This window comes from Leopardus geoffroyi, chromosome A3 (assembly GCF_018350155.1).
Source record: "Leopardus geoffroyi isolate Oge1 chromosome A3, O.geoffroyi_Oge1_pat1.0, whole genome shotgun sequence".
Classification (NCBI taxonomy): Eukaryota; Metazoa; Chordata; class Mammalia; order Carnivora; family Felidae; genus Leopardus; species Leopardus geoffroyi.
This window is the reverse complement of record NC_059336.1, coordinates 45,729,797-45,750,104: the sequence shown is the minus strand read 5'-3', so window position 1 is coordinate 45,750,104 and position 20,308 is coordinate 45,729,797. Positions and strand designations below refer to the sequence as shown.

At 42.0% G+C, this 20,308-nt stretch overlaps 1 protein-coding gene across 8 annotated transcripts in view; it reads left to right on the top strand.

Annotated features, from left to right (window-relative positions):
* Positions 1-20,308, top strand: part of RALGAPA2 (Ral GTPase activating protein catalytic subunit alpha 2) — a 324,892-nt gene that overhangs the window by 13,675 nt on the left and 290,909 nt on the right. For all 8 annotated transcript variants that reach the window (XM_045445466.1, XM_045445467.1, XM_045445465.1 and 5 more), the window contains exon 2: positions 15,201-15,311. In XM_045445466.1, coding sequence (XP_045301422.1) covers positions 15,201-15,311 — 111 coding nt within the window. The remainder of the gene's footprint in view (positions 1-15,200; positions 15,312-20,308) is intronic.

Genomic DNA, 20,308 nt, shown 5'->3' with positions numbered 1-20,308 from the left:
CTGTGAGATGCTCTAAACAAGGAATCAATTTTGGAACCTCTATTAAATTCAGAAGGCAAAAGCAATTACATTTGGAGAAAAGAGCAGAACCACCATCAGGGCCTCCTGAGGAAGCACTCCTTCCTGGGGCCCCCGGGTGTGAGTGGAGTTTATGATGGTCCCCTGGCAGTCGGATCCTCCCAGTTTCTTCTGTAGACAAATGTTTGGATTGAACTTCACCCTCTGCACAATGAGGAAACATGTTTTAAAGGCCTCACTTGTCAAAAAAGACTGGTAAAACAAACTTAACGAGACTCCTAGATACAGTGGGAGCCATACAATAGGCTTCTTTGGTGCTTGAGTTGGAAAGCAGCCTCTGCAGCTCCTGCCATGCTGTGCACCATGCCTGGTCTGTCCCCTCCTGGCTGCAGCCTGTGTCCCCTGCCCACCCCTCCTTTTACCTTCCTGATAAAATGCGTACCTGGATATTGCTCCGTGATGACTGACTGTTAAAATGCTCTGCAAATAAAAAACTGCTGCTAAGTCACACTCAAGAGAAGTACAGAAAATCCTCTAATGTTATAGTCAGCTGCATTTGAATAGAGGCTAAGCAACAAATTTCTTCTAGGCCAACCCTTCACTTTTTAAATGGAGGAGACTGAGGCCTAGAGAGGGGAAAGCACTTGAATAGTATGCATATTTTATGACAGTAAAAGAGAAGATTAAAACATGAATAGATAAGACTTAGGGCAGGACTTTATGCCAGATGGGGGCCTTTAGACTCTTCTTCCTTCACTGTCCCCTTCCTACTCCTTTAGTTTTCCCCATAGTGCTTGCCCTCCCATTACTAAATGAGGTTGGTAGCCTGTTGTTCCCATTTTACAGAAAAATTATAGACACACATTCCCCATAACAGAAACAGGCTGGTGGCCCTGTGGTAGCCAAGTCAGGATTCCACCTCAGGTGTGCCTGATGACAGAGCTTTCTCTTAATCACAATAACATTTGAAAGATGAACATGCGGAGGCTTGGGGTAGAGAGTCATAGGTACTGCCTTAGGAAGCAGCTGGTCCCGGACTCAGATCCACCATGACTGCATAGGAAACTGCAGGTCTTTTCCTGGTACTACTGGCCCCTGTCTACCTGTGGTCAGATCCTAAAAACTCAAGTCCATTTTTAAGCCCAGTGCCCCCTTTCATTGTTAGGAATATTTGGACTTCAAAACGGAGTTTGGGAGTACGTGTGGCTTCTTTGGGACTCAGGCAGTGAGGATAGATGTCTTCAGGTTCACTTGGCAGCCTCAGGCCGAATTCCTGATTCCCTTCCTTCCCTAGTTCTCCCTATATCCCTTGGCCCTCTTCCTAGTGCATAGTAGGTGCTCAATAAGTAGCTGCTGAATGAATGAAAAAAATGTACATATCATTTGATTTAATTTCCTTTTGTAAGAAATTATGATATACTTAATGGCTATTAAGAAATGCATTGCAGCATTGTTTTCTTGTTTAACATTTTGTTTATTGAAGTGAATTCCACATAATATAAAATTAATCATTTGAAAGTGAATAATTCAGTGGCATTTAGGACACTTACAGTGCTGTGCAATCATCACACCTCTATTTAGTCCAGACATTTTCATCATTTCAACAGAAAACCCTGTAACCATTAGGCAGTCACTTATTCCCTCCTCTCTTCAGCCCCTGACAACCACCTGGGTGTGTAACTAGCTGGGGGATCTTTTTGCTTTTTAAAATTATTCTGCTCCACCAGAATGGTAGTACAGTTGACTCTTAACAACAGGTTTGAACTGCGTCGGTCCACTTATACGTGGGGTTTTTCCGATAACTATGCAATAGTACTGTAAATGTCTTTTCTCTTCTTTATGATTTTCTTAGTAACATTTTATTTTCTCTATCTTCCTTTATTGTAAAATATGGTATTTAATATATACAACATATGAAATGTGTGTTAATTATCTGTTCATGTTATCAGTGAGACTTCTGGTTAACAGTCTGTTAAGTTTGGGGAGTCAAAATTTGTTACATGCTGGGAGTAGATACCCCCAATCCCTGCACTGTTCAAGGGTCAACTATATATGTTGAACATATTTATACTAGTCAGAGCTCTTGGTTGCATGTGGAAGAAACTCAAACTAACTTGAGAAAAGGGGGACTTAATGATACATACAACTACTCTAGGGGAACGTTTATCTTTAAGTATGTATGACTGTTGACAGGGAGGTGAGTGGAGTCCAGGGAACTCACTCATTCTCATGTCCACTCTCTTTTTTTACTCTCCCTTGATGAAAAATAACTCCTCTCCACTCTTGGTTCCATGTTTGTTTGTTTGTTTGTTTTCTGTGCTTCTGCTTCATTCTTAGGTTGACTCTGCCAGGTGCGAGAGAGATGGTCCCCGAAAGCTAGTGGCTCCTCCCGTGGGGCGCCAGGTCCTGAGACCACTCTGATTGGCTTTACTTGAGTCATGTGCCCATTCCTGTACCAACACTGGGTGAGGGAGATGGAGTACTCTGATTGGCTGGCCTGTATATCATTTGTCCTTTTCCTGAGGACTGAGTCTCATTCTGGCTCATATATTTCTGAGAATAGTTCTGGAAAGGCATACTGATACATTCCCACAGAAAATAATACTGCTAATATCTCTGCTCATCCCCATGTATGTCACAAGGGCATTGCCTTTTGTGTTAATAATCCTAGATCATTGAGAAAACCTTACATGACATTCTGTAAGTTCTACTTAAGACTATGGGAGTTACAATTGAAGGTTTATCTAATTTGAGGGAAGTAAGGGTTACTGTTCTAATAAATGGATTGACCACCCTTGAGTTCTGTCTGTGTTAGACAGTATACCTTGTTTTTAGGTCATTTCTACAAATAGTTACTGAGGACTTGCTATTTGCCAAATGAAGCTCCAATTTCATGAGATTCTATTAAGGGAGATGAATAAGAAACAAAAACAAGCAAATGTATGATATAATTGCAAGTAATGATTATAGGAAAATGAAGCTTGATAGGGATGTTTGTATGTTGGTCTAGACAGCTGGGTCAGGGAAGGCCTCTCTGAAGAGGGGTTTAGAGTCAAGACCTGGGTTAAGCAGGGCATAGCTTGGTGATTATTTCTGGGAATAGTGTTCCAGAAGGAACAGTAATTCCTGGAGAGAATCTGCACACACAGAAAGTGTGCATGCTCCAAGTCATAAATACGCTTGAGAATCTAGTGGAAGTCTATAGAGTTGGAGGAGTTGGGAGTGGGGGAGGAAAGGGTAGGACCAGGTGGGGCTTGTAGGTCTCAGGGAGGACTTATAAGGTAAAATGGAGAGCCCCTTGGGAAGTAAGAGCAGGGGTATGACCTGAGTTCACCTTTAAGACCTTTCTTTGTAGAAAGCTTTATGTTCTTTTGGCTCATTTTGTTAGAAGTCCTGTCCTGTGTCCCAATACTGAGCAGTGGCTAGAGACAGAAAAAGGAAGAGGTAAGAAAAAGAAGTGGTGCCGGGGAAGAAAAGTGAGTGGCTGTGGAAGCCATGACAGGGCAGTCCCAGGTTCTGAGGAAGGTAGAGCACACGTGGCTTGTGTCTGGCCTTATTGCAGAAGTGAGTAGTGAGGAGAACACTGCAGCCCATGGGACAGGGAAGCTAGACTGCAGTGGGGCCATGTGACGGGGCCCACAGAGCAGCCCAAGCTTGTAACAGTATGGAGGCAGGGTTGCTGTGTTACCCCAAATTCTAGTAAGAGACACAGAGCAGATACATTAGAGACTACCCCTGATGTTGACAAAAAATGGAGATCTGCCAGCAGCTGAAAAAGAATGAGCACAGGATAATGCTGATCTGTCAGTATAATATTAATTTATCTTTATAAATGATTGCCAAGAAAAGCCAGTGGTTGGCTCCATTTCAGGTGCGGGCTAAGTTAGGGCCCCATTTGTACTTTATATTGTGTTTCTTCATGGAAAGGCCTGGGGGAGCCTTGATCTCTAGCTCAGTGTTAATTGAAAACACGTGATTTTTACGAACTGCTGTTGCTAGGTGTGCACAGATGGAAATTCTGTTCTGGTAGTTGCTTGTCAGTTCCAGGTTTACACAGAATGAAGAAACATGACTTAATGTATGCTAAGACTACCAGGTCTTAGAAATGAACCTTATCCGGATTTGAAATTTCATCACCTTTTCCATTTGGGGATGTCACACATTTGTTTGTCCCTACTCAGTACAAGTTATTGAGTGACTGGGCAGAGATAATTTCTTCCTACCTGGCTCTATTATTTTTCTACGGTTTTTGGTAAATGACAGAACCACAGCTTTCCTTAAAGACAGCAAAAGTCCTCAATAACTAGATCATTACAAGGCATTATGTTATTACAGAATAAGTTTCATTACAGTGTTGAGCAGGGGAAATTTAAATTACTTGCAGTTATGGGGCATTTTGGTCTTGGAAAAGATACTATTTTATATATTGTGTGGGTCTTAAGTGTACTTCAAAGTTGGAAAGTATGACACGTTTGAAGAACATTATGGTCTGGTGTCATGTCTGCTGGGTTGTTCTTTTCTTTTTTTTATGATAAATAGTCAGACTTTGAAAAAGATCTGAAAAAGATCTTTTTCCAAAACATTATGGCAACTTTTCCCCCCCCAAAATAAAAGATAGGTTTATATATTTTTTCCTTTCTCTAATTCCCCACCCCACCCCCACATCCCCTCTCTAGTAACCACAAGTCTGATCTCTTTTTCTATGAATTTGGCTAGTTTTTGTTCTTTTGTTTTTTTTTGATTCCACATACAAGCAGGATCATTGGATACATTTTTTTCCCTCTGTTTGACTTATTTCATTTAGCATGAAGCCTTCAAGTTCTATCCATGCTGTCATGCATAACTTTTTGGTTATGAAATTTAATGTACTCATTATGAACATTTGAATGATACAGATAAGCAAAAAATAATCAAAGTATGCAAAAGCTCTTCAGATTCTGCAGTCTCCTGATGACCATTGTTAGAATTTTGGTCAGTATGTTTTCTGTGTTCTCTCTCGCTTATGTGCATCCTCCTCTCTCTGTTTCTCTCTCTCTGTGTGTCTGTCTTGGGTGTGCAACATACATAAAACAGTTTTACATGAAGAGTCATTATGCATGGTCTAATCCTAAATTTTGGACTTAAAATTCCTTGGACATTATCCCACATCAGGAAGTGAAGACTTAAGTAAGATGGTTCTCTCTGCCCTCATCACCACTTTTCTCCTTCCTTAGTTCTTAGAGGAGAGGTAGAGGTTACCAGCTAGCTCCTGCTTTATCTGTTTTATTTCTGTCTCTAACTCCCTGGTGAGTGGTTTTGACTGTAATTTAGGCTAGCCCCATTCAAATCAAGAAAAGTAAAAGCAGTTTTGCACTGACTTAAAAGGTTTGATGAAACTTGATTCCTACTGAAGGAAAAGATATATTCAAATGTGTGTAAAGCACATTTGGTTAAATAGTGTAATTCATTGGTGTATGTTTATGTTTTATTATGTTGGTACTTCATGTCAGTTAAAAACCAAGTCTTAGAATCCTGCAGTTGAGAAACATATGTTAAAATATTTAAATAAAATAGCTCTACTTTAAAAAACTTTAGCACTAGGTAATTGGGGCACATCTTTATACAGAATTACTTTTACACAGGGACTATCAGTCCTGGATAACAAAGTATTAATAGCTTCCTGACTTCTAAGAATTTTGCTTTCTATATCTAGTTTACCTTATGGGTATAAAGGAATGAAAATTATACATCTTAGGAAATGAAGTAGGATGGGTATCTTTTCCAGCCTCTTCAATCATACTAATAATTGTTTCCTGTTCAACTGTCAGATTTTATTTCAGTACTTACAAGGATGTTTTTGGATCCAAGTAACAGATGCAAGTAACAGAAAACTCATATATAAATGTAAATGATAAGGAATTTTTTTTTCCTCCTGTACAAGCAGTCCCAAGGCAGAGTGGCCCAAGAGTCAGCTAGTTCATTCAGCAGTTCTGTGGTGTTGACAGTCCAGACTCTCTCTGCCTCCCTGCCTTGCCATCCTTGGTATCCTCAGTGTGGCAGGTTTATCCTCAAGGTGGCAAAATGTCTGCAGCCATTACAAGCATTGCACCCAAATAGAACAACATCCAGAGGCAGGAAAAAAAAGAAATACTTCTTTGTGTCTCTTTAAAAACAATGAGTCTTTTCCAGACCTCTCCATCCAAGTGCTTCCCATTTCTTATTGACTAGTGTTGGGTCACAGGCTGGAGCCTAAACATATCACTGGCAAGGGGTATGTTGGCACCATAATTGGCTGAGCAGCATCAAGTCTGGCGTCCTGGGGCCGGGGACAGGCCAGCCTCTCTGAAGGACATGACTTTGTGGGGGAGGATGAGCCCTGAACAAATAGAGGCTCTGTCAGAAAGAGGAAATTGGAAGTGACTGGGATGGGGGGCTGGAGGGAAACCAACAGTGTCACTATAGGCCAATTTTACTTTTCAGGTTAAATGCTATAGAGAACATCTATGGAAGTAAATCATCCAGTATAATAAAATTTTGAATACATATATATTTTTAGGGAAGAATTTAAAAAAATTTTTACAGTGTAAGTGGTATATACAACATGGCTGTAACATATATAAGAAACAAAACTATCAGCAAAGCTGAAAGATGAGTTTGTGTCATTTTCTGCAAATAAGAATATGTAGTTTAGGCCCCAGCATGCTTCTAGAAGCTATGCCAGGGTTCTAGTGGCCTTTTCCTTCTCTTGGGTCAGGCTGATGGTGCTTGGGCATAGAAGCACGTGTGTATTTACTGTTGGCCCTGGAGAGGACTCAAAATTGGATTAACAGTGTGAATGGGGTTCGCTTGAATGGTGGAGCAAAAGCCTGGTTGGCTTGGATCCTTTGTTGGGTGACTAGGTTTAAAGTGTTCATTTTATTATTATATATCACAAGTTACATATATATGAAACTTATTCTTTCACATATATTCAGTATTTAAAACAATTTTAAAAACCCTCCTTTTTTATATGTAGCACATGGCCTGTGTTCATATAAATACATTCAGTTGATTTAAGGAGGTCAAAACTGAGACTGGGGTTCTTTTGAGTGAATATGGAAAGGGAAAAGGGGAGGCATGAAGGGTAAATGCAAAGGCTGATTAAAAAGATGGGTTATGGAAACCAAATTAGGGGGAAAAAAAGAAGTGAAGACTTGAGACGGAGAATAGATAGTGACTGCATGGTGGGGTCATTGGGTTCAAGGACCCGGTAGGGTTGAAAAGTTGTTGGAATTAGGTTTCTAGAAGGGGTGAGCAGGATGAAAAGAAATGGCAGGCTGCAGGAGAAAGGACTGAGATGGAGAACCCAGATGTGGGGAGGTGACAAGCAATGAGTGGGTCTAGGCTGTTGGGGGGGGGGAATGCATAGCCGGAGTCAGACTGGAGGACAGTCTCATTAGGGGTGAGAAGGTCAGGTATCACCTCTATAAATGCTGAAATCAGTGCTAGTTACAAGAGAAAGAGTGATCCAGGTTCTGAAATCTTCTGAGAGTGTGCTGGGGTGAGTGGAACAGTCTGTGCAGCTTGGGTGGGTGGGCTAGTTGGTGTGTGGATTGGTTGTGTGAGCAGCAAGGAAGTATCCATGTATGTGAGGGGAAGCACTGCAATGGTCTGGATATTGCAGGGAGGATACTGACCTCATTTTAGGCCAAGTGGTAAGTGGTGGTGGAGGAGAATGGGAGGCTTACCTTATAGTCTGCAGGGAAGCAGGCTCCTCAAGGGGCTCCAGGTTTTAGGTAGAGCTAGAACGGAAGGAGACCTTTACAGATGTGGTGGAGGAGGGGTATCTGGTAAGCTTTATTGGATATAGGGAGTATAAAAGCTGTGGTTAGGAAGCTGGGGTGAGATTAGGTGATTCCCAGAGCCATATAGAGGTGACATTCAGAGATGTGGGTCATGTGGGAAGCTTGGATTTCTACATAGATGGAAACCAGGGTGGACTGCCAGAAAGGACATCCCTGGTGTGTGCCTTATCTATTGGTTGTCTTCTTGTTGAGTCTGGTGTCAAGCAGCTTGTGGTGGGGAGGTAGGGAGTAGGGGCTGGGTATTGTATAGGAGCAAGGGTGGGGTAGGGTGGAGTAAGGGTTATTTTCAGTACATTATTGCTTAACTTCTGGATGACTCCAGGAGTAATTTTATGTCAAATATGTCCAGTGATATTTATACCTAAAAGTGGATGTGGATTGAAAACATGGCACTTGAGAGAGTTTTTCTGAAATTTGAACTCTCTATGGCATTAGAAAAAGTGTGCTTGCAGATGGACTTTGATCTTTTAGTTCTCAAGACATTGCAGAACTTCTAGAAATAACTTCGCCTGGTGGGGTGTGGGGCGAGTCGGGTGTCAGGCCAGGTGTCCTTACTTGCAAGCTGACTTTGGGGGATGTCTAGGCCCAACTGCCAACTCATCCTTTTCCACCAGACTTTTCACATCACGTCCTTGACCAGATCTTGTTTCAGAGTCCTGAAGCACTGGAGCTGAACCTTTCATCTGCTAGGTGATTTAGCATTTCATTCACACCAGGATTTTGTATTTGTATATAATCAGTATAAGGGATATTTTTAGGTCCGTAAATAGATGCATTTTTTAGATGTGCGTTTCTCTATAATAATAATGATGAAAGCATTAATTTACCATTGAGGCACAGTCAGCATACCTACTGTCTTATGACCTGATTACTTGCTGAGTCTTGAAAGGGCTTCATTGTGTAGATTTTACCTCCTTACCAGGTACGAAGCTCCAGGTCATTTACCTGCCCTTGGCATAGTACTGCATACATAGGAAGTTCTAAAACCTACTTGCTAATGTCAGGAAAAGGAGTCCCTGCCTGCATCCTGGTTAACATAGATTACTGTTGACAGAAGTTTGTTATCAGTGGGGCAGCCTCTGCTATTTAGTTTCATTTTTTATTGCTTTTTCTTCTTTAATGGAAGTGAAGATGTGTTATACTTGGAGGCATCTCTTCATGGGCTTGCTGGCCCTCATGGCCAGTGAAGTTGCTTGGTGATGAATTTCTTCCTCCCCATCAACATTTTCATGATAATGTTGAATAACAGCCCGTCCCAAACCTCACGGTTTACATGGGCCCTATGGCAACACATGTCTATTTCTCTTCCTCACCCAACTGCATTGTCTGGGGTGGCTCTGCCTCTGGCTGCTGGTTGCTTGGTGTTGGTTCCACTGTGGGGTCGGTCCAGCTCTGCTCCATGAACTTCCTCTGGCCCCTTGACCAGAGGCCACCTGAGGTTCTCTAGCCACCACCGGGTCATATTTCTGATGACTGGTTGGCCAAAGCAAGTCAGGAAGTCAGCCCCAAATCATTGTGAGTGTGCACCATCCGAAGGTGTGGATTCAGGTAAGGAATAATTTGTGGCATTTTTACAGACTACCACAAGAAGGAAAGAGGACAGGGACCAAGGCAGTTGAGCCTTTAAATAACAGTACAACACTAATGACATTTATCCTTGGTCAGTGTTTTCTATCTTGCATCTGACTAGTTTATTTTCCTTGTTCTCAGTTTCTAAATTATGTTTATTTAAGTTGTGAAGTTCACCTTGAATTTTTATTTCCCCTTTGTCTGTATCACAGTCTGTAATCTTGAGCATCATGCTTTCAGTGCCATTGTCTAGGGAATTTGAGTAACGTGGTAAATGACACCATCTTCCTCTGCACTTGGATGTGTAGGCAGGACTTGGAAGACTCTTAGTTCTGGGAGGGGGCACTGGAGGGACGGAGGAGTAGGAAGCACTGTGTGTGGGGGGGGTCATTCCTTCCTAGGGAGGAACTGAACTGAGCTCCTTGTTCCATTTGAGGGTTTCCATTGGGGCTCCCAAGTGGGATAATGATCTTTTCCCCTTCCTTTGGTCTGCTGACGCAGGTTTTTGTGAGGCTCTATTATGATCCTGTCAATTAAAAAGTAGTAGAAATGGTATTGAAAAGGATTATATGTGGAAGGAAATGGAGGGATAATCCCATTGGTTTCATAGGTTTGTTTATGGGTAGTGCTTATTGCTGTATTGGAATCAAGTGCCATTTAATAAGGGCCAGTCTCATTAAGTGTATGAGTTTCATGAGTCATTGAGTTTTATGGCTTCACAGGTAAATGAAGCTGGTTATTCCCACCTAGTGAGATAGCCTTTGTCAGGAGCTAGGTAATTGTAAAACAATTAACATTTATATAATGCCAAATGACACTCTGACATGCCCATTTTATCACCACAGCAGTCCCGTGATATAGGAACCATTGTTGACCCCATTTCTGAGATTGAAATTGAGGCAGAGAGTGCTTAATAACTTATCCAAGGTCCTGTAGCTTCTGGACTTTACCCGGGCAGTCTGCTCTGGAGGTTTTTGACCTCAACCTTTGCGATTGCCTTTCAGCTAGATAGGGAGAAAGAATTGTCAACAAGAGGTTTTAGCTGGACAGAGGAGTGGGAGGGGGTAGCTTTTGGTATGGATTATAGAAGAATACTTTTGAGATAAAATGAGAAAATAATAGAAACAGTTTATTGGCTCTTGGTTGGTTGCAAAGGAGAATGAGAAATTAAGGATTTCTTTAAAAATTCAGAAATGACCCCTCTAGCTCTGTAAAGCTGTCTGCTGCTTGCCTCTCTGTGTTTAGTCTGAACATACTTCCCTGAGCTTTGTTATTATCGTTAGGCCATGTGTTCATGTCTGTGCCAAAGACACTGAAAATCATCACCTCAAAAGCACACTACCACCTGAGCTCTATAGTTCAGCACCCTTCCTTACTGGTCACCCCAAGTGCTGTGGCTCCTTCTTGGGGAAATTGGCTGTTCCCATTTTCAGTGCTACTCACTCCCATTATTTCTCACCTGTCTGCTTATCTTCCTGCTCTTTTTTATCTGGCTTTCCTGCAAATCCCCAAGGTGATGATTATTTTTATACATTCCTGACCTGATTTCTAGTTTTAATTTATTCCCTCTTGTCTCTGAGGCCTCTGTGTGGTTCAGATTGGAGTTGGAAGACCTGGACAGGAGTTCTGCCCACATCCCTGATTGGCTGTGTTACCTTGGGCAGGTTATGTAAGATCCAGAGCCTGTGGTTTCTTTATCTTGATCACACCTCCCCATCTACCTCACAGGGTTATGGGTGAGGGTCAAATAAACGAAATTCTTTAAAGTGTCTTTTAAAGCATGAATATATAGCATTATTAATATTCTCAACCTCCTCAAGTGGCCTTGTCCACTCCCTACTTTGATGCTCTTCATTAGCTTTGGTCATGCTGCCTTTTGCATTACTTGTTTGTTTACTTCTGTACCCTTGAGAGCCCTGCATCTTACTCTCTTTGAATTTCCTAGCACTTGTCTCAAGGCTGGTCGGCCTGGGTACCGGCTCAGTAATGTTTGAATGAATGGGTAAAGAATGAATGTCTGTCTAACGGATGTTTCTGGTCATAGTTGTTTTTTTTTTTGTTGTTGTTGTTGTTGTTCATTTATTTTTTCTGAACAAAGTCTCTCTCCTTCTCTCTATGCTTCTTGGAGTTGGTCATATTGAAAAGCAGCCCTTCCTTGAGGCACCTGGGTGGCTCAGTCAATTCTGCATCCAACTGTTGGTTTTGGCTCAGGTCTTGATCTCATGGATTGTGGGTTTGAGTCCCATGTCAGACTCCATGCTGACAGTGGGGAGCCTGGTTGGGATTCTCTCTCTGCCCCTCCCCTGCTCATGTGATCTCTCTCTCTCTCTCTCAAAATACATAAATAAACTTTAAAAATATAGCCCTTTCTTGCTTTCTTGTGTTCCTTTTTGCAGGATGCTAAATTCCAGTACCTGTGGTTTCCTTCTCCAAGATCTAGGCTTATTTTATAAATACTCATCTGATGAGTCTTGCTTTTTAACAATAAGACAAGTAAATTCTTCTAGCTATTAAATTAGAGATATAACATATTTAGTGCTTATTTTTTTTAGTTATTTAACAAATATGTATTGAGTACCTTCTGGGTCCCAAGCTCAATTCCTGGGGCTGGAACTAGAGTGATGAACAAATCAGATGGGATTCCTGCCCTTATGCAGCTTACATTCTAGTTGAGTGCCAGTCAGTGAAGAAGTAAATGAATAAATGAGATAATTTCAACTAATCTTAAGTGCTGTAGTGGGGGGAATCATGTGAAGAGGACTCCCAGGCCAGCAAGGAGTCCTCACATACATAAATAAAACTGAATATGTTATAGATGTAATGCTCTTGGTTTCCTTGTGTATCAAGTTACCTTAAAGGTATCTAATGGTCTTGATAGTGAGTACTTCAAGTGATGATGAATGGCTGAGGAGGAAGGTGGCTATTATCTGGACTTTTGGCTTCATGAGAGGATCTCAGTCTGTATGAGCGTTCCTCAACCTTGACTAGGACCCTCTTTATTCGGGTTGCTCTATTTGAGTATTTCTGATAGACCAAGGGGGACCCAGGAAATATGAGGGAGTCATTGATCCCAGTACCTTGCTGTGCCACCTTGCTGCATTAGTGCACTCCCATCCTCAATGCCAGGGTAACAGCTCACTTGCTAATGGCATTCTGTGTCTGAGGCCCCTTCACTGGTGAGTAGTCAGGCATCTATCCATTGCAGAACTTGGGAAGGGAGAAGGCATGGTGATAAGATGACATGTGAAGAATGGCATGTGGGGCATTTTCAGATTTCTTTGAAGAGGTAATGTATGATCCCAGTTCTGAAGGATGGGAGTGAATGAACCATATAGAGATCTGGGAGGGGGGCGGTGCAGTGCAGACTAGAGGTTCCCCAAATGGAGAATATGTTTGACAAGTTTAAGGGATAGAAAGAAGCCTCTGTGGCTGGAGTGTATTGCAGGGCCTTATAGGCCATGGTCAAGAGTTTGGATTTTATTAAGTATGATTGGATGCTACTGGGAGATTTTGAGCAAAGGAATGGCCTGGTTTGATTTACATTGTTAAGTTTTTCTGCTGACTGCATGGTGGAGGATGGACTGTGGAGGGGAAAAGTGGAAGCCAGACTCTGGGCAGAGGGCATGTTGCAGGTAGGCAAGGATTCGTGGTGACATAAGCTAGGCAGGGCCGTGAAGGGCGAGAAGTGCCCAGGGCTGGCGCATGACAGAGGTGGAGCTGACACACCAGAGATGTGCTGTGAAGAGTGAGAAGGACCTGGATGACAAGCAGCTGGGTGGGTGGTGGGGCCTGAGGGAGGAACAGAATTTGAGGGGAGAACAATACTTCTATTTGGACATGTTTGATTTCAGGAGCCTTGTAGACCCTCACGTGGAGAAACCCAGCTGGCAGCAAGCTTGGAGGGCAGAGCTTGCAGGGTGAAATCTGGAGTCCTCAGCACAGGGGTGAAACCTCTCTCTTGATAGTACCAGGGATTTAAAAGTGGGTTAGGCCATTCCTTTCCTGTAGGCATATGATATAATGGTTTACATGTTATGGTCATTATCCTATCATTGTATGTTATAGGCTATTTCTTTTATTTAACTCATTCAAGAAAATATTGAACTAAATAAATATGGTGCTATATGTAGGGGACATAGTGATGCGTGGGATGGACTGGGGGTCTGTAGATTTGGTAGTATCTCTAACAGAAAAGACAAATCATTCCTTCAAAATAAAGTCAAGAATTCCATCAGGAGGGATTCCATCAGGAATTAAGTAGAGTATATGTTTTATGACTTGGGGAGAACCAGCCTGTGGGGCAATAGCAGAGGCACTGACCTAGTCTCCAGGTGGGCTCGGGATGTTTCAGCTACCAGTGAGTGCTAATAGGAGCTGGCGGGTGAAGTGTGCTTCAGAGGGAACAGTTAGTGGTGGGTCGGCCAGCAGTTGGTATTGGAGTGAAAATGAACAGAATCCTTTCTGGGAATTGCACATTCTGTGGAAGGTACTCAAGGGTTCCTTGGCAAGATTATGTCATGTATAAGCATGATCATACTAGTGTCATTGCTATTGCTTTCACATAGGTAAATTTGTTAGTTACTAGGAACTTCCACTGCTCTGTGCTATTTGGGGGGGGGGGGGCAGAAAATACAGTATGAAATTGACAGCTCATGTGACTTTACAAACACCTTATGTGCATTATTTTGAAGAACTATATCAGAATTATGTAGTTATCTGAGTACAACAACTCCTTAGATTCACCAGCATTAGTGCTAAATTTATAGAACTTAAACATCGTAATGGATGTGTTCACATATATTCACAGTATTAGGACCCCAAAAGGAACTGAATCCACTTTGTTGTAGATTGAATAGCAATCTTGGATAATCCTTGCAGAATTTAAAGAAGCTGTTTTTAATTTTCCCAAGATTTACTGGTGTATTCTTCCCAAGAGCTAACACTTTGTTCAGGACCCTGTGGTAAATGGCACAAGCACCTTGTTTGCCAAGGAAAACATACACAGGTGTGTTGACAGTGGATCACTGCTCTGACCAGAGTTGGGAGGCACAGTTGGGCCTCCGGAAGAAGTGGCTCTGTTGCTGCCGTCGTGTCATTGGGCTAAGCTCCCTGCATAACCTTCCTATATAGCTGCAGTCCCTGGTTTAGCAGAACTAGTGCACAGGGAAAAACACTGCTAAGGGAAACTCTAGGAACACATGGTGGGTCTCCCTGTGTACAAGCGGGAGTGGAACGGGTCACCTGGGAGTGAGAGAGAAGGCTGCAACCAGTGGCCCAAGTGGAAGTGTGCTGGGGAACATCTGCTAGTTCTCCTGAGCTGCTCTCAGGTCAGTGGGGATGGAGGAAAAACTGGCCCATGTTGGACTCTGGCAGCAAAATTGTTTTTCACATGTACAAACTCATCCCTCTTTATGGCCTATGTCAAAAGCCACGTCCTCTGTATGAACTATTATTCCTTACCCTCAACATGAAGGAATCTTGTTCCTCTCCAGACCTGCACTCACCGCTGGCCTTCTAGCTGGTCTGTGAGTACAGTGCCGCCATGGCTCTGATGCCCTTGAATCAATCTCCTGCAAGCGTCTGTGTGTGGGGGAGGGGCCCCAGACCTATTAAGGTCTCTTAGTGGAGAACAAATGGATAGGGATACTATTTTCGTTGTTCTGTTTTGTCTCATAGGGGGATAAAGCTAGTTTTTACTATCCTTCATTTCTGAAAAGGTTGTTTGTGAGATCTGATAGTTGTATAAGGTTATCGTCATAACCTTTCCTTGTGGAAACTTTTTCTTTTCAGATAATGTGGATGCAAGTGATCTTAAGCAGTTTTTTGAGACCAACTATTCTCAGATATATTTCATCTTCTATGAAAATTTTATAACACTGGAAAATAGTTTGAAATTAAAAGGTAAGCATTTCTACCAAACAATTTTTTTTATATACAAAGTTTTTTGTTGTTGTTGTTAATGTCCGTAAAGTGTAAAAGGTTGTATGTGTCGTGAGCCACAAGTTGGTGGGAGATTGCAGTGGTTAGCATCTTTGTTTCCCTTGAGCTTTCACTTATGCCGCTGTTATTTGAACAACAGATGACTAAAGGGAAAATGGAAGAAGTAACCCACAGAAGTCATGAGTTCCACAGGAATAATTTGCTTAAAAAGAAAAAATAAAAGTAATATGTGGACATTATAAAAAAATTCAGATTCCATTAAAGGGTTTGAAATGAAAATTGAGCCATATGTTTTTCCTAGATCCCCAGTCCTGCTCTGCATGCAACCACTGTTAAAAGTTTCATGTATTTCTTTCTGTATATATTATTAATGTGTTATATCGGTTTATGGTTATACCAATATCTACTTACATAAAATATTCTTTGAAAAACCAAGCCAATAAAGTCACACTGCACAATCTGCTCTCTATTTAGGTGACAGGATAGTGTAGTCTGGGGATCCAGCCTGGGTTTGGATCCTGGCCCTACCTTTCCAGCTGTTTCTCCTTGGGCAACCTCCCTCTGACTCAGCTTACTTCCTATCAGCACTGAACAGGTTAACATGTATCTGGGATTTCAGGACAGAGTGTGACACATAGTATATGCTCAGTAAGTGTTGGCTGCCATCATCACCTTGTTTATTTTCATGTATTTTGGAAATCCTTACATGTTAACACCCTTATTGCTACCTCAGTTTCATTTATTTATTAAACAAGTGTTTTTTTTATTTGAGTATAGTTGACACACATTATATGAGTTTCAGGTGTATACATTGTGCTAGGTTCACCACAAGTGTAGCTACTACCTGCCACCGTGCAGCACTGTTAATAGTACCAGTGACTGTATTCATTATGCTATGCCTTTCATCCCTGTGACTTACTCATTCCACACCCGGAAGCCTGTACCTCCCACTTCCCTTCACCAATTTTGCACATCTCTCCCTCCACCACCTCCCCTCTTGCAACCATCAGTTTGTTCTCTGCATCTATAGTTTGATACTGCTTTTTATTTGCTTGTTTACTCATTTGTTCTGTTTTTTAGATTCCACATATGAGTGAAATCATACGGTGTTTGTCTTTCTCTGTCTGACTTACTTTGCTAAGCATTATACTCTCTAGATACATCCATGTTGTTGCAAAATACACACACACACATATATATATATATATATATATATATATATATATACCACTGCATCCTCTTTTGATGGACACTTGGGTTGCTTCCGTACCTTAGCTATTGTAAGTAATACTGCAGTAGGCATAGGGGTACATATATGCTTTCAGAATGTTGAGTCTGGTTTGTAAGCTTCCCTGACAGCAGTGGGAACCCTGGAGGGAAGCCAGGTTTGGGAAGGAGGAGGATGAGTGTAGCTTTGGGAAGTCTCAGTTGAGGTGCCTGTGGGACACCCAGGTGTTGGTTCTGGCTGGACAGTAAAAATATAGGGACTGGAGCTTAGGAGAAGAGGGGGCAATCATGCTGTTGCCAAGGAAGAAATTCTTTGCAGAGAAAGTGACAATCAGGGATTTGGGGTAATCCATTCTTTCATTGAGCAGATAAAGAGGAAAGATAAAGAAGTAGTGTGTGGGCTGGGAAGGGGGTTGGGTGCCAGGAAAGTGTTTTGTCACGGAAGCACAGAGAAAAGAGAATTTCAGGGAATGAAATGTCAGCAATGTCTGACGATGCAAAAAGTTGAGCAGTAGGACTAGGAAGTGGCAATGCATCGAGGAGGTTGTCCCTGAGTGCTGAAAGAAAGGTCTAGGTGAGTAGTGGGATCAGAAGCCAGATGGGGAGAAATGGAGTAACAGGGTGAGATAGTGAAGACTATGCACAAGAATACCCTTTTAGAAGGGTTTTCTTCATCTGTTTGATGATGAAGACAGGATCGTATCTCAAGGAGTAGCTTGGTCATGGTAGGGTTTTGAAGGATGCACTTGCCTGTTTGCAGGCTGACGAGAGAGAGATAACTGATGACAGGGTATTGGGGGACGTGTGTTGAGACAGGGTCAGGTATACAGAAGAGGACACAGAGAGGAGTGTATAGATGCCCTGACTGCTTCTGTAAAACCTGAGGCAGATGTTAGGCACAGAGGGGAAGGAATGTGGGACAATGCACTGTGGTTGTCTCTGACATATAGCAGATGCCTCAGAGTTTTACAGAATGCTCCAGGCTCTGGAAGGTCAACAAATCAAATATGGGCATGTGTCCAAGGATGCCAACAGGTAGTTTTGTATTTTGTTTTTCAATGAATTGCTCAGTTTTTTCCCCTGTGATTTACAAATTGATATAAATCTTGAGCTTAATTTTTTTCCAAATTGGTAGATATTTCAAATATGAAACGATTTGATTTTTAACTTGTTTTCCAGTTTTTCTCCACTTAACTTTTTTTTGCAGTTGTGTGGAGGAGAAAAGTGTGATATTATGGGTAATCAAAACACCAAAGAGGGGCGCCTGGGTGGCTTGGTCGGTTGGGTGTCCGACTTCAGCTCAGGTCATGATCTCACGGTCCGTGAGTTCGAGCCCCGCATCGGGCTCTGTGCTGACAGCTCAGAGCCTGGAGCCTGTTTCAGATTCTGTGTCTCCCTCTCTCTCTGCTCCTCCCCAGTTCATGCTCTGTCTCTCTCTGTCTCAAAAATAAATAAAAGTTAAAAAAAAATTAAAAAAAAAACACCAAAGAAAAATATTAAAATCTCTTACCTTAAAAAAAGCACTACAACCAAAAAGCCCCACTTTATTTTTTTAATGTTTATTTATTTTTGAGAGAGCAAGCAAGAGACAGAGCACAAGTGGGGGAGGGGCAGAAAGAGAGGGAGACACAGAATCTGAAGCAGGCTCCAGTCCAGGCTCTGAGCTGTTAGCACAGAGCCTGATGCAGGGCTCGAACTCACAAACCGTGAGATCATGCCCTGAGCTGAAGTCAGACGACTGAGCCACCCAGGCACCCCAAGCCCCATTTTAAAGGCTCCTCTGTGCCTCCTTTTCCCCCTTTTGCTTTCTTTGTCCTTTTAGAAAAATCTCATTGCTCAAGACTGTATCAGTTAGTTTGTGCTGCATAACAAATTACATTATAAGCCATCCCAAGACTAAGTGCTTTAAAATGAGTCATTTAGCTTATAGTTTTCTGGGTTTTTTGGGCAGTTCTTCAGGTTTAGGCTGGCTCATGCCTCTTAACATCAGCTAGTAGTAGATGGCCTCATTTACATGTCTTGTAGTTGGCAAGCTATTGACCAGGGTGTCTTAGTTCTCCTCCATGTTAGCAGGCTATCTTGAGCTCTTTACATGCTGGCCTTAGGATTGTAAGCTCAGCAAGTGCAAAAGGCTTTTTAAGGTTGTACTTGCTACCTCCCAGTTGCTAATGTCACATTGGCCAGAGCAAGCTATGTGGCATCTCAGTTGCAACATATAGAGAAATAGGTATCTCTTGATAGGAGAGGAAAAACTTCATTCTTGCAGTCTACTACAAAGAATCATAGTAAAGATTAAATAAAAAATAGGGTGAGATTTTGCAGTTTCTTGCTGTTAATACAATCTGTGTTTTGATTGGAGTACTAGGAAGAAAGTATACCAAAACAACAGAATGAAGGAAGATGTTTGCTATAAATGATGAAATCATCTTGTGATAACCAGCCTTCCAGTTATTTAGGCCAAAACCTGAGTATATTGGCTCTATCTTCAAAATACATCCAGAATCATTGGCTTTTTCTCACTGCCTGGGCTGGTAATGCCAGTGTTCCCATTATGCTCACCTGGATTATTGCATGCCACAGAAATGGTCTTTCCCTTTCTACCTTTGCGCCCTGCACCCCCTTGAGAGTCTCTTTGGAAGAGCAGCTGGAATGATGCTTTAAAAATGGGTCAGATCATGACTCAGCACTCTGAACCCTTAAATGGCTTCTCAATTCTGGAAGTCATTACAATGGCCTCAGACCCTACCTGCCTGCCTTTATCCTACTGCTTTCTAACCTCATCTGATGCAGTTCTCCCCCTTCACTCCAGACATAAGGGCCTTCTTACTGTTTCCTGACCATGCCATACTTGTTCAGACATAAGGACTTTGCATTGTCCAGTCCCTCTGCCTGGAACACATTTCTCCCAAATTTCCATATGGCTTGTTTGCTTACCTCCAGATTTCCACGTGGCTTCTTCTCTTTCTTCTTTCAAATCTTTGCTCAGATGTCATCTTATCAGCACCATGTTCCCTGACTTCCCTAGTCAAAATTGCATACCATGTCTTTTGACATTCCCATCTGCCTTCCCTCTTATTTTTCTCATTTGTTGGATGCCTCCTCCTGTCAGAATATAAGCTTCCTCAGGGCAAGGATTGTCGTGTTCTGTTCACCTGCATCCTCAGGTCCTGGAAGAATCCTTAGAATGACATAGAGCCATTCTTTAGTATTTGTTCAATGAATGAATAGTATCTTACTTCACAGAGCTGTGGGGATTCAGTTACCTCAGGGGTCCACAACTTAACAGCTCAGTGCCTGTTTTTATAAATAATTTTTTGGACACAGCCATACCCAGTTCCTTCATGTGTTATCCATGGCTCTTTTTGGCCCATCATGGCAGAGTTGAATGCTTGCAAGACAGGTTGCAAAGCCTAAAATATTTACTATCAGCCCTTTACAGAAACAGTTTTCCAAGTTAGATGCTGAATGCCAAACACTTAGCCCAGGGCTCACTACTTAGAGACTGGGCAATAAATGGAAACTGCTGCTATAGAGTTTTAGTTTTTATTATTTAGTTATTATCAAGAGGACAGTGTGCAATTGCCTAGAGATACATGACTTTTTATAGTTATGACTTCTCTATGCCCCTTCATATAAAAAAAAAAATGAGAATTCTTTCTTTGCTTTTGCTGTGTAGTCCATCATAACTTGAACTCAGAAGTAACTAATTGAGAAATGAATAAATTGCCTTC